This window comes from Athene noctua, chromosome 10 (genome assembly GCF_965140245.1).
Source record: "Athene noctua chromosome 10, bAthNoc1.hap1.1, whole genome shotgun sequence".
In the NCBI taxonomy this organism is placed as follows: Eukaryota; Metazoa; Chordata; class Aves; order Strigiformes; family Strigidae; genus Athene; species Athene noctua.
Window position 1 is genome coordinate 11,599,899 of NC_134046.1, and position 16,628 is coordinate 11,616,526.

The following is a 16,628-nucleotide window of genomic DNA, read 5'->3' on the forward strand; positions in this document are numbered from 1 at the left end:
TTAAATGGACCAATTTGGTCCCAGTGTGCCAAGATCCCAAATGTAAGCTTTCTTTGAGAAAAGCTCTGCTGTTACATGAAACTCTTTCTAGTCTTGAGAAAATTACCTTTGTGCTAAATCATGTCAGGGTGATGTGGAAGACTCCAACAACCTGGAATGAAATAAAAAGAGAGATTTCTTGTTTTCTCTGATGTTCTGAATGAAGCAGTAAGTAGCCAGGTTCTGAGCCCAGGTATTTGGGATGATTTCGCTTTGAAATGGAGTAGATCTCTCTGCATTTGAAGATCTTCTGACCTTGGGCTTAATTCACTTCACTTTGACATCTCACCTGTTAACTTAATACCACCTTCCTTTTTATATGCTTAATGCATAGGTCATAAAGAAAACAGTGTAAAGCACCCACAGTAAGTGTCTGTCTTTCCCTGGTTTTGCTTTGGCTTTGTGCAGGATCTGATACTGTGCTATATATCAGCAAAAATTTCCTTTTCTCTCATTCCTGAAGCCTTTTCAACCCGTCTGTATTAGCAGCAAGGTAGTTCCTGTCAGTGGCCTGTTTGGCTGCTTACCACTAGGTTATTAGAGAATCAGTACACATCATTTGACATCTATTCTGGTCTTTGAAGGCTAAAAGCAAGAATAGTAGTATACTGGGAATATTAATGTGTCCTTAGCAGTAGTATTAATCCTCTGACTGTGACTATATTTACAGAATACTTTTCTGAGTATTTTTTCTTAAATCAAAGCCGAGGATAGGAACAGTTGAATAACTATGATATTCCAGTTTAATTTCGGCCTAACTTCAGAATATAGCCCAGCTACCTTCATTGAGTACAACCTTACCTCTGCAAACCACTGATGTCCAGCTGACTTATTCTGGTGACAGCTAGAATGGCGCATAAATGAGAGAGGAAAATAAATTACAAATTTAAATTATTATTTTGACAATAAATGAAATAATAGCCTGGAAATGTAGATGCCAATATAAAACAGTATCCTCGAGAGTGCAGTGACCCTTCAGGGAACGCTTTTTTTCAGCGAGATTGAACCATACTTTCTTGCAAAGACAAAATGGCATATGACCAACTGCAAACTCATAAATTTAAGAGAAATTTTTCCCTCTGGACTTGTGGATAATTATTAGAGTTCATAAGGATATTTCCATGAAACGTTAGTATCGTGAAATTTTTATGAGTAATCCTGTAGAGACTTTGCCTGCAAAATATTCATAAGCAGCCAGGGTAGACTCATGCTGTGTCCCCACGTAGTGGTCCTTGCTTGTGATTTCACATATGCATCCATCATCACCACTCTTTTATCCTTCAGGGGTGAGTTTGGGGCATCGTTTCCATAACAAGTACTCTTCACCTGCTCGGTCTCTCCATTACAGACATGGATCTGTCCATGGAGATCAGTCAGGTCTGTCCAGGAGATCCCTGATGAGCCTCAAACCACATAAACAACTATGGTTGCAACTAAGGCTTCTTTTGGTCTGGGTTCTATCCTGTTATAAGTCTTTCCAAACATCTTGCAAAAACTAGGTCCTAGTGTGGCACAAACACCTGAAGAGCCATAAGCCTATGTTTTGATGGCATATTTTAATCACTTTTTCTGGTCTTTTAAGTCCAGTGGATAGAGAATAGGACAAGGAATTGAGGTCTATGTTATTTTCTCAGTTATTAGGATGCTTTTGGCTCCTAAATCTCCTTTTGGCTCTAAGTCCACCCCTTTTGGCTCTAAATCTCCTGGTCTCTCAAATGATATAATGCTGTTTATCTGGTTTGAAGAAATAATTATTATCCTTCGGTTGATCCTTACTGATTCTATATCAATGCAAATCAGTATTGTCTTTAAATGTATGGAAAATAGCAGTTACAGGACCCCCGGTCAAGTGCAGACTATACCCAAAGACCAGAGGTGGACTCTCTAAGAAAATTTCTGTTCCTGTTGATGGGATGCAACGCCAATGCAGAACAATTTTATCCTAGTGGGTGCTTTTTCATTGTTTTATTTTTTCTTTCCTATTTTCCTTCTGGAAAGCAAACTCAGAGAGTCAGTGTTGGCATGCAAAGGACAGCAGAGCTTTAAATATGTTTGTCAAAAATTGTCCCATGTTAGTTTTCCTGTCTGCAACAAACGTGACTGCCATTTCATAATTCATTAGACATGAGAGATGAACAGAATGAAAAAATATCTCCTCTCTAAGAGATGCTGCCTCGCATCATAATGTGCATTTCCATAGGCAAGCTGAACCACCAGATATAACCCTCTGAGGATCAGGATCTCTGTGGGGTATTTTTTGTTTGTGTTTCTATCAAGTAAAGGGAAATTGTTCTTTGAAACTTCTAGCTCAGTGAGCTTGTGTCACATTATTTTACATTATTTGGGGTCTGAATTTGCATTCACTTAGGTGCACAAAGTAAGAAGGTGCAGCATAGCATGCTCCGGTGGGGAACGCATGAGGCACCTGCAATGTTAATGCTAAAGTGAGAGAGGGCTGCGTAGTATCTCCTGCTGCAGGTAGAAGTACTGCTTTCTGGCTATAGCAAATCATCAGTGCTGGAAGAAGGTGTGCAAATAGTGCATTGTTTTGCTAGGAAAATATAAAAAAATTCTGAGAGAAGTAACTCCATTCAAGTCAACCCAAGGGGAAATGTCTGCCCAGATTTTCCAGATTAAAGTAATAAAATAAGGTTTTCTGACTCCTCAGCATTTTGTCTCAAGCAGGAGAGTTGCTTCAAAATGAACATTTGAAATATTTCCAATGGAAGGATAGTAAACAGGTGGCTTTTATGAAATGGAACGTAAAGTCAAGGAGGATTTTTTCTTTTTTTTTCTTTTTTTTGGTGACATCATAGAATGATTTGATTTGGAAAGAGAACAGTGGGTGTCTTGCAGATACTGCTAAAAGCCCCTGTTCCCCACTAAGATGAATGGCATGAAGAAGGCAAAAAAAAAAATACTGGGGCTGCCTTGTCACCTGTTTGGAAGCAGGGATCAAATCCCATCAAGGTGCTGAGGATACAATGCGTCAGGACAAGGAGCTCGTGCTTGGTGTGCCAGAGGAAGGAGAAGTGGTCTGAGCATGACGCAAGGATCCGTGACTCTCACAGCTGTATTGTGTCCAGGGGCATTGATAATACTTGAGAAAAAGCTGTCACAGTCTTTGGGATGCAAGGTAAAAGCCTGAGGAGGAATTTTAGCCATGCGGGTAGACAAATCAGCCTGTCTTTGATAGATGGTAGTCAGAAAGGCTTGGCAAGATTTAAACATAGTCTCAATATGAGAACCCAGATAGAGATGTCAAAATCCAAGATGATACATAGGTCAGAGATGTGAGTGACAGGGAGAGCAGGGAAGGCTTGAGAGAAAAGCAGGATCTTGGCTTGCATGTCAGCACAACGGCTTTCTCCTTTCCTAACCCAAGTGTGGCCACTTGCAGCTCACTCCTGGCTCAGACAGGAGGAGCTGCGAGCCCTTCTGCATGGCAGGAGGCACATGCCTCCTCTGAGAACATCTGGTTTGGGTTCAAACCAGCAACTCCTCCACCTACACTTCTCATTGTGTAGCTAAGTTGACCCTTCGGAGCAAACCCCACCGTGAAAATCCTCCAGCTGCAAATGCCCCCATGGCAAAGGGTCATCTAAGAATTTTTGCATCTTGTGAGAATGGTGGTGATTTCTGTGCAGGAAAGATCAGGGAAGAGAAAGGTCTAGATGGCCAAACTGGACCTGGCCTCTCGGTAAAGATGCACAGGCAATACTTTGTTTAGTGTCTACAGTAATCAAGTCCAAGCAAAAATATTTTCCAAAGGAGAGGCAGGGTAGCAAAATGGCAAGATGTTTACCTCTAAAACTTTCTTTTTTTTTCTGGTGTAGTAGAAATCCCAGTGAAATTTCTGTTCTAAAGGTCAAATTAGAAAGCTTTCATCCCCAGACTTGCAAACTATTTCTGAAATCAGTGACTCTAAAAATTCTTCATTAGAACACCAGCTCTTAAACTAAAATTCTGTTAAGCTCCATATCAAAGGTTGTTTTATTCTGAGCTGCATAGCCTACTGTGTAGTCTTCACACAGCAGCAAGGACATGGGCAGAAGAACTAAATCTTTGTGTATTTGTGAAAGGGATGACATAAAACCCTGCTTTTAAAAAGTCAGGCACAGGTTTTATAGAGACAGTGTTTAGAGATATTAGAGCCATAAATATCAGGAGGCAAATCTTGTCAAGTGTTTCGAGAGCAAAAAGCTTTAATGCTTTTGTGGGTGCTAGTCATCAGTTAAAGTGCTTTCAGCCTGCCTTCATATAGACAGGCTATGATTTCTTCCAACCAATGTCCTCTAAAATCTGAAATTGATTGAGATGCACTAGAATCTCATCTTCAAGACTATTTTATGGGCCAAATTAGCATAGTTTATAGTCTACAGCCAATGAAGTCATATTATTCCATGGGCAGCGATGCAAATGACTTCTGTCTCCATCTGGTTGTGTATTTTGTCCAGAATATGAAAGTATGCTCTGTTGTATGTGGAGAGTTATGCAAATGTGATTAAAACAATTTAGAAGAAGACATAGAAGCTATCTCTTGGTAGAAGTTTCTTTACTCAGTCTGAACCAGGAAGATTTGGCCAATCCTTCTGGTCAGTTTTTTTGTACAGTGAGGTGTCATTGCCAACCTATTCAGATTCCCCTTGAAATAAGTCTTTAATAAAAAGAAAAAATCCTGTTGACTTCAATTCAAGGACTGAATATGACCTTAAACATCATTCTAAATTTCAGATTGCTGGGATCATCTTAAAATTATTGAAGGGGTATGAGAAGCCAAACCCCATTATGCTCCGTAAATCTTTTAAGTCATGCTTGAAAATTGATTTTAGGTGTCTTGGCTGTATCTGTGTACCTAAGTGGATTGTGCATTTCATGTATACGAAGAGGTAATTACTCCTTAACTGTACACTTTACTTACTATTGTATGGGTGCTTTGAATTTCATTTCATATATGTAGTAAAGGTGGTGTTTTGTCCACTATAGAATGCCCAAAATTGCCAGTGGACAAGTTTTAGCTTTCTAATTTGTCAGTTCTTAAATTATCAGATTCATTTTTAACCATTCAAGTTTCTTGCATCCAAAGTGCAACTGAGTTTCCAGGGTGAAAGATATATGGACTAAAGAACCCCTTATACGCTGATCCAAGAATTGTTGATAATCTAACTGAAGTATTAGTTACTTAATCAAAGATTTATTAGTACAGTTACAATCATAGTAAGGAGAGAGTGCATAGTATCCAGTTATTGCTAACTCCCAGTAACTACACGGTTGCAATGCTGCACAGTCTAGTGTGGGTGGGTATCACCTACCCTTTTTCCTTCCTGTGCTTCTCCAGGACACAAGCTAGGTGATTGCAGCCTTCCCAGGAGGAGGCACTTACAACCCCTTGCAAGCCTCTGGAGTTGCTTTGTTAAGAGAGCATGATGGGGGTGGTCTTCCCCATGGCTGGAGCTGACTGCAGGTATTTTTCTACATTTGCTGCTACTGCTGTATTACCTGCTTTTATCTCATTGATTTCTCTCTCGGTTAGGTCTGAGTTTTACTATATGTGTTTAATATAGGTAGTCTTCTTGCTCATGGTTCTTTTGTTCCAGCCTAGCCTACTTCTGCTCAGTCCTGGGTTGTGGTTCGTCAGTGAGGAGGAGCTGTGGGTTGTACCCACAGCTTGGAGGCATCTATTTCCATCCTGCAGCTGCACCAGCAAGACCTTTGGAATTATACTGTGGTTGCATTCTTGGGTCCCGTGTCACAATCCCTTGTTTTTCCTTCAATCACATACATCCTGTGTCAAGGTTCATTGAATATCTCACTCTGAAGGAATAATGATCCATATGAAGATATAGAAAGTCATACAGATACAGGTATTATGCTTTGGTAGCTACTTGCTGTTAACATCAACTTGGTAGAGCAGTATCACTGACATGTTCTCAAATTTGTTTTACAAAAGTCTCTAGAGATAGACTTTAAGTAAAATATAGTGGCATAAAAGCCACTAACATTTTTTTTTTCCTCTAAGCCTGAACATTAGTCATGTTTTCTTTTGGAAATTAAAATCCAGTGATGTATAAAGAAGTGATTGATGTATGTATGTTTTTGTTATAGTAGAATGAGAAATAGTTTCATATCAGTTAAACAAGAATAGTAGTTAAAAATAGCGTTGACACTGCTTTTATAATCATTAGAAAAAAACCCTTAAATGTCATGACAAAGGGTTCACTAATGGTGTATGAGTTTTTGACAGTATGCCATTCAGGGCAACGTAGAGCAGTGCTTCCTTCTACATGATATAGTCACATAAATTGGCTTTCTAAAAGACATGCAGACACCTGTCACCATCAATTTGAATCATTTACTATTCATGTAATTTTCTATAATATTTTTGGTTTTGTTTAATAGTTCTATAAAATAACCCTCTTGCATAGAGAGGAGTTCTCTCTTAATTTCAGAATGGACGTAATTACAAAAGCATTTTGAATTCTAAAAATATGCTGCGCATTAAAAAATAAAGCAAACCATGGAAACCCTCCTCCGACAAACAAAAGCAGGCAAAACAGAGCTTAGCTCTCATAAAAAATCGGGATCTCTCTGTCAAATCACCAATGACCTGAGACTTGCAGCCTCCTGAGGGAAGCCTCCTTGTTTCGGTCTGGTTTTCAGGGCACGCTGAGTTCAGCAGCTGAGTTATTTCCATACTGCAGCCAATAATGGGAACCAAGCGGGCCTCGTGTACAAACAGTATAACCGTTCTGCTTGTGTAGAGGTCTTAACAATACAACAATCAGTGGAGCTATAAATGAGAAGAGATATAAATACAAAAAGCAGAGGTTGAATATGACACTGCCCCTGCCAGCGGGAACTTGTGGGAAAGTGAGATAGGATGGTCTTGTTTGTTTCCTTGTACTTTGATGTCATCTGTGAAATATTTCTTTAAAAGAGCAAACTTTGACTTCTGGGAGTTATCTAGTGGTCACTTAGAAAAAGAATTACTGAATTTCATAAATGAAGTACAAACCCAAGTAGGTCCTAGTAAAGGATAAAAGGCTACAGCTATTTTCCTTATAATTGAATCTTCCTTGCTATAAAGACTGATTTTTTTACATAAAACTTGGGGAAATTTTTCATTACTCTAGCCAAAGTTGGATAATTGTTACTGTGAAAAGCCATATGTTTTTGATTAAAATTTCCATATGCCGTTTACTAAGACAAACTACCCAGTCTTAAGGGGCTTCGGATCATTTCGGATTGTTTAAGCTTTTATTAAACCACATTTGAGGTTTTGGAAGGAGGTCATTCAATGCAATACCCTACTCAGACTGAAAAGCTGATGGGGTTGACAGCTGCTGTTGGCACCTTCTGGGCTTTTGAGCATTTTTGAGGAATAAGCATCTGTATCAGACTGGCATCATTTACCACTACCTGCATAAGGCAGAGTTTTAATGGAAGCTACAGAGAAATTTAGTAATGCAAGAAAAGACATTCAAGTTTGTATTAAAGGGTGGGTGTTAGTGTGCACATGCTAATAGCGTATTGCACTCCAGTGCATTTCAGCACCAGATGTCAAGTTTCTGTGCAAATATTAGCTAATTAAGTTGCTTTTGAGAGATAGCGTTTAAGGACTCATCCTTAGAGATGTACACAAAGAACTTAAGTGACTTTCCTGAAGTCATGCAATCACACAGTGGTGTCAGTGGTATGCATCAATGTATTTTTCACAGCTTTACACTCATGTGGGTCTGTTAAATCTGATTTAGAACTGATCCTGTGGAGATGAAGAAGTTTAAATGGCATACCCACTCATTAAATAAGGTATGAGAACAGTGTTAATTGTGATAACCTGTCTGAATTCCTGTTAAACCTCCCTGTTATGTTCTTTCTTTGCGCTGAAAACATTACTAATCATGTCCTCCTGTGATGGTGAAGTTACTGGAGCTTATACAATGTTTTTCTCTTTTCAGTGGAGTCATTGGTTTCACATTGTGTGCTCCCAATAAACTTTGGCAGGGCATTGACCTCCAGAATTGGAAAGCGTTAATATCTTCTTCCTCAGTGGTTTCTCTTAATTGATTTTGACAATTGCTTTCTAAACAGAGAATCTCCAAGTTAAATAGGGCAAAAACTACTGTGCAAGTGTATTCTTTTTCTAACAATCATACAAATATCTGATCTTCATTATTTGAAATCACACATTTAAAATAAAAACCTGATCTGCAAGTTATTCATTGGTGTAAGTGACATAGGATTTCTTGTGAGAACATATGCTGCTTTGATGAGTTAGAGTGAGTTTGCATCCTTCTTGTGTGTTCTATGCTGTGTTGTTTCCTTTTTGATCCTATGAATAGAAACAGTATTTTTTTCATGGTCGCATATTGCCCAGTGCCACAAATTACTGAGTTGCTGAATAGATGTACTTTCACCAAAAGTGCATGTGAGGATCCTGGCTTTAACAAGAAGCAGTTTCTATTCATGTAAGCAGTCCTTAATTCTGGTCATGTTTTGTTTGTTTCACGTGTAAATATTTTTATTGAAATTAAAGCTCCTTTCTTTTTTGATCTATGCAATGATGGATCACTGTAACTGAAGCAATTCGCACCCTAAAAACTTTAATTAAGTCACAAAGATGCCTGCATGCTTAAGCTTAATGAATTTATCACTTCCAGGCATTGTTTTGCTTTGTCTTGTTCTTTCCCTTCTGTTTACCAATGCTCATTACATTATGTCTAATATTTAACTCCTAAAATCACCATGTCTTTTATTTCTGTTATGAGGTACTTAGTACCCTATGGGGTACTTAATTATTAATCATAATGTGATTATTTTCAGATTTCTTACTATGTTGCCAGGTCCCAGGGAGCAAACCTCTGGGACTCTGAGATCTGTTAGTGGGCATCGGGCCACCATACTATCACCTTGGCTTCCAAACCTCCTCCTTCTCCCCAGTATTTCATGCACCTGGAGGCTAGATGGGTGCAGCGCCCTGTAATGTGGCTTCCTGCTTATCACTGGCCATATTTTCCACCAGTTTATCCCTAACTGAACCTGGCTGCTTAAGTGTGATTAAAGCATAGTTAGTGTTTGTGCATGTTCTAGAAAGGTGCTCTTGATCTCCAAGCATCAAGGATGCTGAACCCACTGCTCTCTGTTTGTTCTACCAGCTGATGATCATCATTTGCAGTAAGTGCTCATCTCCATTTTCATGACTTCAGCTTCTACCACTGGTTTTTGTTACGTCCTCCACTGGGTTAGGAAACACTTCAAGGGATGGCATTGTTGCCTCATGACAGTGCTTTTACATGTAAACCGGTGTTGTCTCATTCTGTTTGAGAAAGTAGTGACCTGTTAGTCTTTCACCGCCTCCTTCCCAAATCTGAAATAGAACAAGGAGTAGGAAACAGAAAAAAAGGTAAAATATGACACAATATGAAAAATACTGAGTAGAGGCCAGCCCTGTAGCAGCACATGCCGAAGAGCCATGCTGTGTCTTGGGGGGCATCTGCTCAGGCACAGTGGCAGATCCAGAGCCGGACACCTGCAAACCTCAGATTTCCAAGGTCACCTAATTCTGCTCAGGTGTAACTTCCAGTGGACACAGAGAGTTGCTATCAAGGGAAACATGGAGGTATGATAGTCCTACTTCAAACCTTCTTCCAAAACTGTAAGTCTGCCAAGAAATATTTAATTGAGCTTGTTGGCTCAGTAAGTCTTCTGGCATTTTTGTGGTTTGTTGTTTTCTTTAATTGGCAAATAAATACAAATATTGTCCTACGTTAGTCAGGATCTTTAGGCTTGGCGCAAGGCAAAGTAGAACTCAATACTCTTGTCAGGGGAGACACATGCAGCTGAACCATTTACACTGTAATTCAGAGTTATCCTGGAGCATTAGTTGTTTTTTTCTTCTTTTGCTGTCCCATTGATTTTTAGTGTCAAAAGTATATAGAATAATTTATTTCTTACTCTCTGGGCAGGGGTAAAGAGGCACTAGACAGCTGTGTTTCCCTTGGAGGAAGATAATAAACATGGGGAAAGAAATGTCAGAGACCCACTTCTGCGTTAAAGCATCATGCAGGGTAGTTTTCAGCAAGTGTGTTTGACTTTAGTTTAGTCAGTGTCTTACCTCCATGTATGGGGAATTCAGCAGTACAAAATTTCAGTGCAATATTCTGCACCCATTTGAGCAGAATTTTGTAGGAAGGGTTTTTGTTCACTTTGCACAGCATGTGAAAGCAGAGGAGAACCTCTTGAACCCACACATCACTAATCAGTATGCTTTGTAACTGTTCAACAACACTAATAACCTTCCTAATTTCTTGGGAAAGATTGGAAGGTGGTGTTTAAATGAAATTTCTTATTAATAAAATCTTAATTATATTATTGTTAATTCAAGTTACTATTTAGGTATTGCAAAAATAAATTTGAAGTGTGGATTTCAGAGTGTATGAGCATAATCAGCCTAATCAGTTTGATGAGACATTAGCCTTTCTTATAATTATCTTAATCGTGTTAGTTTACATGGAGCCAGATTTGAAGCACATGCATGAGGCTTTTCAGAATTGACAATTGACTTTCAAAGCTTGATAGTTTGCACTACGAGCAGTAGTGATGAATGCTCTGCTTTGTTTGCTGCCTCCAATTGATTTTGACCATTTTTCCATCATTTCCTAGTTGTTCATCCAAGCAGAGACTTTGCCTGATAGCAGTCCTTTTCTTCTCATAAATATATAGCTATCAGTTTTGTCAACAAATAAGATTATTTCTTCCTTGGGAAAAACAAAAAAAAAAAAAGTTAGAGGACTATCTTTGCATTTAAACTATTGAGTCATGCACTTTCTCTCCATACTATCATAGTCAAGAGTTGCTGAGTCACCAAGCAGGTGGAGTTTTTTTACAATTAGTAATGAAAGACCTTTCCCATTCCCTCCCCTGTGATTACCAGAAGAATTCCCTAGAGCACTGTGTAAGTAGGTTTAAACATGCAGGCTCAGAGTTGATGCCGTTTTTCTTTCATCTGTTCCAAAGAAGACCTGCATCTGGCTTTTTTAGGATTCAGGCCTGAAAAGTGAATTCTGTATAATCTCTAAGATGTTTTGCGTATGTATATACATATGGCATAATATATTAGTTCTATCAGCATGGAGGAAGATATAAAGAGCTATATAGAGATATGGAGAATTCACCATTAAATATTATTTGACACCAGTATTTTGGCAATTTTCTTTCTAGTACATTTATATACGTGTGTGTGTGTGTATATATATGTATATAAAGCATCTGCTTTGATGATTGGGACTTGTTCTGCTTTTACTTTACTTTTTCATTTATTGGAAATAATATTAATGTAAAAATAGTTCCAAATACCACGTTTATTCCTCCTTGTAACTGTGCTCAGTGAGGATGGGATTCAATCTTCTGCATGTATGCAGTCAAAATGCTTTTAAATCTATGGGACTGACAGGTGGCCAGAGGAATGTAATAGTGGTTCCTGAAAAGTGCTATTCCCCCATTTTTTTCGCAACTTAGGACAGAAAAATTGCAACCCTCTAATTTCATTGATAATGGGTTTTCTTCTGTTTTCCTTCTGTCTTTTTTCCTAGGCCAATAAAAAGACAGAAAGACAATCACCCTGCTCAAAGTTATAGACTCAAACTATGATTTGAGTCTGGGAAACTCCATGCTTTATTGTCTTCCTGTACCTACAGATTCTGACCAAACAGCTCACACTGTTGAACCTGCTGTTAAATTGATACTCAGGTTAAATTCGGACCAGTTTTAATCTCGAAGTGTAGTGTTGAACCTCCTGTGTGAACCCATTTTGCCCAGAGAGTTTGATAATGCGACAACCTTAGGACCTAATGCAAACGGCAGCACCCCTGGGCTCAGTAGGGGTTGCTTCGCTCCTTGGGCAGAAGAAAGATGGGAGGGTGGCAGGTTGGGACTGTTTTTGTTTTCACAAATAATTCACTGCAGGGCAGCTGGCTTTTTAAGTCCCCACAATATTTATCCATTAAAATGCAAATGAAAAAGCTGAAATAATATAATAATAAATTCCTGGGAATGATGTAACCTACAGTGTAAGGGTATGACAGAACTGTGCTGGAAATCTCACAATGACTGCTAGCACTGTAACAAATCATTACTTACTACTTCCACTGTAGTTCCCCTTTTGCCTGGACTTTGTCCTGAATTTGGCTTTAGCAGAAAGGGTCCATGAAAAAGGATTCTAAAATGAAGCGGTGACTTCTGTTTTTATTTATTAATTTTTTTTTAAGTATGCATGCCAGTGCTTCCAGAAAACATTTTCAAGAGGGGATAAAAATCAAGGCTTAATTTTTCATCCTTGTAACCTTATAATGATGTTCCTACTAGTTCCTGCTGTTAAATATTTATCACCTGTGTGTTTTCTCTGGTTCCCAACTGCACTGACAACAGGTTTGTAATCACCAAACCACAGCTCAGCTACTTGGAAAGCAAAAAAAAATGAAAATTGAAATGCAAGGGTCTGTTAAAGATAAAAGTGATTCAGTGTTTTAGTGCTCCCGCGCAGCAGCTGATGGTGCTGATCAATACCTGGTGCCACTGCTCAGCTCACAGAGTCACCTCGTCACTTAATAGCAAGTTTCTTGAATTCATTGTGCAGGGAGAGAAGAGAGGGAGTTGCATTTTTGCAGTGCCTGGCTTCTGAAGGGCAGGAAAAGGAGAGAGGTGGAAGGGGGAATTTAATTTAAGCACTGTGTGGCTAACATACAGCTACTGCAAGACTACCTTATGGGAAAGGAAGGGTTTCTACACACAGGTTGCAAAGGCATCAGTAACAAGTCTTCTAAAGGGAAACAGAACTGGCTTATAACATAATTGACTGATTATTTAGGGCAGTAATTCTTCATAAATTCATAAAATAAAACTAGCAGCATTGTAGGTTGCTGGAGTTTTATCTAGGTATGTCTTCTGCCCCAGGTAAATCATCACCTTTTCCCCCTTACCAGCCTTGCAGCCTGTGGAGACATTTTTGCTGCCAAAGCCTTCTCCCACTGCCCCATGACCCATCCAGGTCTCACCAACACACCTTTCAAGCTGATGCTCACTTTGTTTCTCTGTCCCACAGCAAAGTCCTAATGAACCTTCTGTCCTTCTCATGAGGGGAAAAAAAAAAAAATTAAACTCCCATTAATTGAGTTCTTTCTCTCTTGGCAGATCTTGAGAACTTCAAAACCAGAACAAGAAGCACCGTGTCTGTCCGCCAGGGCCAGGGCATGGTGCTGCTGTGTGGGCCACCGCCACATTCTGGAGGTAAAGCCATTTCCTTCTCTTGCTTTCAGCGCTCAGTGGCAATTTGCAGTGGCAGTTTTCATTCTCAGGGTAGGTTTCAGGAAGTTTAAAATGGCACACCTTGAAGGAGAAGGCTGTGCCAGCCTGACCGAATGGGTCGTGCTGAGGAGTCCTATTGACCAAACACACTGAGAGAGCTCCAGTTGGGTGTAAGAGCAGAGAAGGAGCCTAATTTTACTGCAGATAAATATGCACTAAGGAGATGAACTGATGCAAACTAAAGCAATATGTGCATATATAGAAGACATGGCCAAGATCTTGTGCAACTTCTAGAAACCTTTCTCTGTGTGGCCTAGGTGTATCTTCTGCAAAAAGGTTGAAGATTGCTGACAGAGACACTTTTGTGCTTTTTTTTTTTTTTTTAAAATACTCATTGTCACTATTTTTGTCTCCTGAGTGTTGGGGATCCATTAGCAGTTGTCCACGTCTCATAGGGTGATTTATTTCTGGAATGGCAATACATACTCTTCCTACTGTCTTTACGGAAGTGAGAGGTGAGGGAAAGTGTTGTAGGAGAGGGAGAAATAACATTCCAGCAAGTTACATAGAGATGCTGAAGACACCACTGTATTCTGTCCTGATCTTCACACCTGCATCTTCTGGAAATGATAATCTGAAGGTCCAGACAGAAGGATAGAGAAACTCTGCTACCGAAATTCCCTGAAGGTTTGCCACTTTGTGCACTGTTGATTTTACCTGGTGATATGTTTAAATCCATTATTATTACACAGACAGGTGCTAACTGTATCTCAGGGCTCGTTGAGTGTCCAGCAATACAGGCTGTACAGAAAATGACATTACCTGTCTTCTCTTGACAGTCACTGGTGTCTCTAACACCTCAGAAAGAGGCAGATTTCTTACTGTCATGGAGAAGTGAAAAAGCTGCAGTAGCAGATAGGCAAAAAAAAATAAATCTGTGATGTTAAAGTGGTCTTAGAGACACATACTCTGTAGAGTGTACTATAGTTGTATTACAGCATGATTGCTCCCCTCTTAAAATCTTACTAATTTGTCATTTTTGCACCTGTCACATCATACTCGCTGTTTAGAGCAGGGGCAGTGGCGTGTACATCCCCATATAGTTATGGAAACTGGCACCCACAGCAGTTACTGCGTCTGGCCCACCCTGTGCCTGGCCACGGCAGCTGCGAAAGCTAGATGTTAAAAACCACTGAAGAGGGGCTGTGGATCAGCCATGAACTTGTTTGCAGTCTGCATTGCTGTACGTGAAACATCAGCTTTAGCTTCATTTCCATAGTGAAGAAGGGAGGGGAGATTTGGAACATAAATGCTTTGTGATCTTTAAACCCCGTTCATCTGCGTGCCTTGAACGTGAGGCTGAAGAGCAGTGCTCACCCTCATCCTATCCCAAACTCATTGTGCTGCGTGAAGGTGGAGAGTATCAACAGGCCAGGTCCAGGAGGGCCTGGCATGGCTGCCGAGCTGTACTGCTCTGAAGAGGCAAGGCCTGAGTTTTCATATGCTTTTCCAGTTAGAACTAAGCCCACCCGCACAGCCCGCTCCAGCTGGCACCAGTGGCCACGCGGTGCTGGCTCCCGTTTCTCCCCAGGCAAGTAGCCTGCCATCTCACAGAGGGACACGGGGATTGCACAGACAATGCAAGCACGAGGCAGGAATCGTGCACTTTTGTTTTCGTACCCTTAGCAAAGATTCACTCTGTGGTTACTGAGATTTTCAGTTTTGCCGTAAGAAATGTTTGCAGGATGAACACCTTGCGCTGAGATGCGGTGGCTGGTGGTGGTTTGTGTAAGCAGTGAGAAGGAAACTATGGTATGTTTGTTCAGGTGATTTGGGGGACAGTTTTGGACTGGGTGTAAGCACTGATGATACAGAAACATTACAGAAAGGTGCTGCCATTGTTTCCAGTTTGGGTTTAGTATGTGGGAAAAAGTATCTTACGGTGACCAGGAGAAAAATCACATTTCTGGTGCCCAGAAAGGCAGAAAACTGAAGGGTAATTATTTCCCTCAATTATTTGGATGAGAACGACTCCCTATGTGACAACCATCTATGACCTGCTCTGTTCCAGCTAGAAAATGATTTAATTGTAGCCAGATCCACAATTAGTCTAAATTGATACTATTACAATTTTGTAACTAAGCTGGGCTGGAGTTACTCTGGTGGTTGTTTCCTGGTTTATGTAGGAAGTATTTAATGGAAAGTCAAGATAGGTCCCTTGTTCTTCAGGAATTAGATCTTCTCTGTGGTGGTATTTTCCTGTACTTTTCCTTCCTCCTTTTCCTTCCTCCTAAGGTTAGAAATAAGGATGAGTTTTAAAAGTCACAACTGCAAAGTTAATGCTTTTCAGCAGCGTGCATCGTGTTTCTGTTAGCCAACTGCATGTCTCCCAGTGTAATCAAAGCTATTTGGTCTCTAGCAATTACTGCACAATTACCACAGCTGTCTCCTGTTCCAGCTCTGGGCAGATGGAGGTTCATAGGAGAATATCAGATATCACTGGGAAGTAGCTTCATGTCGGAAGACCGCTGTGTTTCATGGGCAGCTTCCATCCCCAGGGTCCAAGGTAGCGTTTGCAAAGCTGTAGAGATCAGTTCCTTCCAATACCCCAATATCTCGCTGCTGGGATTGCAAGTATTTGACATGGTAGTGCAACAGTAAAAAACGTTCAGGTTAGAAGTGAAAAATAATATATCTTGTTGAAAGTGCGAGTGGCATTAAGATAGAGAAAATGCAATTACTTATTTTGGAACTTGATTAGGACAGCAAAGCTAACTTCATCATCCTTGCAGAAAGTGCCTGGGGACATTAATGACCAAGGCTGAATCATAGAACTGTCTGGGGGAAAAAAAAAATCTACCTTTTTTCTTTAATTAAATTTTTACTTTAGTTTCTGTTCTGCATTGAAAAGGATGCCTTAAAAAAAAAAAAAAAAAAGAAAAAGCAAAACTATTCAATCTGAGAGCAGCTGTTGCTCTGAAGAGGTGAGGCATGGGATTTTTATGCCCTTTACCAGTTAGAAAAGTAGTAAATTAGAAGGGAATCATTTCCTATCCACTATTATGTCATTGGTCATCTTGGTCTTAAAAATGATGGATTTTACTTAAAAAAGGCAATCTGAATCCACTTTTGTCCTTTCAGCTGTAGTTCACTCTAATACTTTGCTACTTAGAAACAGCCATATTTAAAGGCAGCTAAAAGTGAAATTATGTTGGCCTACATACATTAGTTGTTGAGAGGTTTTTTTCTTCTTAATGATACCAAATAAATAGCTTCCTACTATTCAA

At 39.8% G+C, this 16,628-nt stretch overlaps 1 protein-coding gene across 6 annotated transcripts in view; it reads left to right on the plus strand.

Moving 5' to 3' along the window:
• The window catches only part of LOC141964007 (contactin-4), a 340,757-nt gene that overhangs the window by 221,299 nt on the left and 102,830 nt on the right, over positions 1–16,628 (plus strand). For all 6 annotated transcript variants that reach the window (XM_074913777.1, XM_074913772.1, XM_074913774.1 and 3 more), the window contains one exon: positions 13,228–13,323. In XM_074913777.1, coding sequence (XP_074769878.1) covers positions 13,228–13,323 — 96 coding nt within the window. The remainder of the gene's footprint in view (positions 1–13,227; positions 13,324–16,628) is intronic.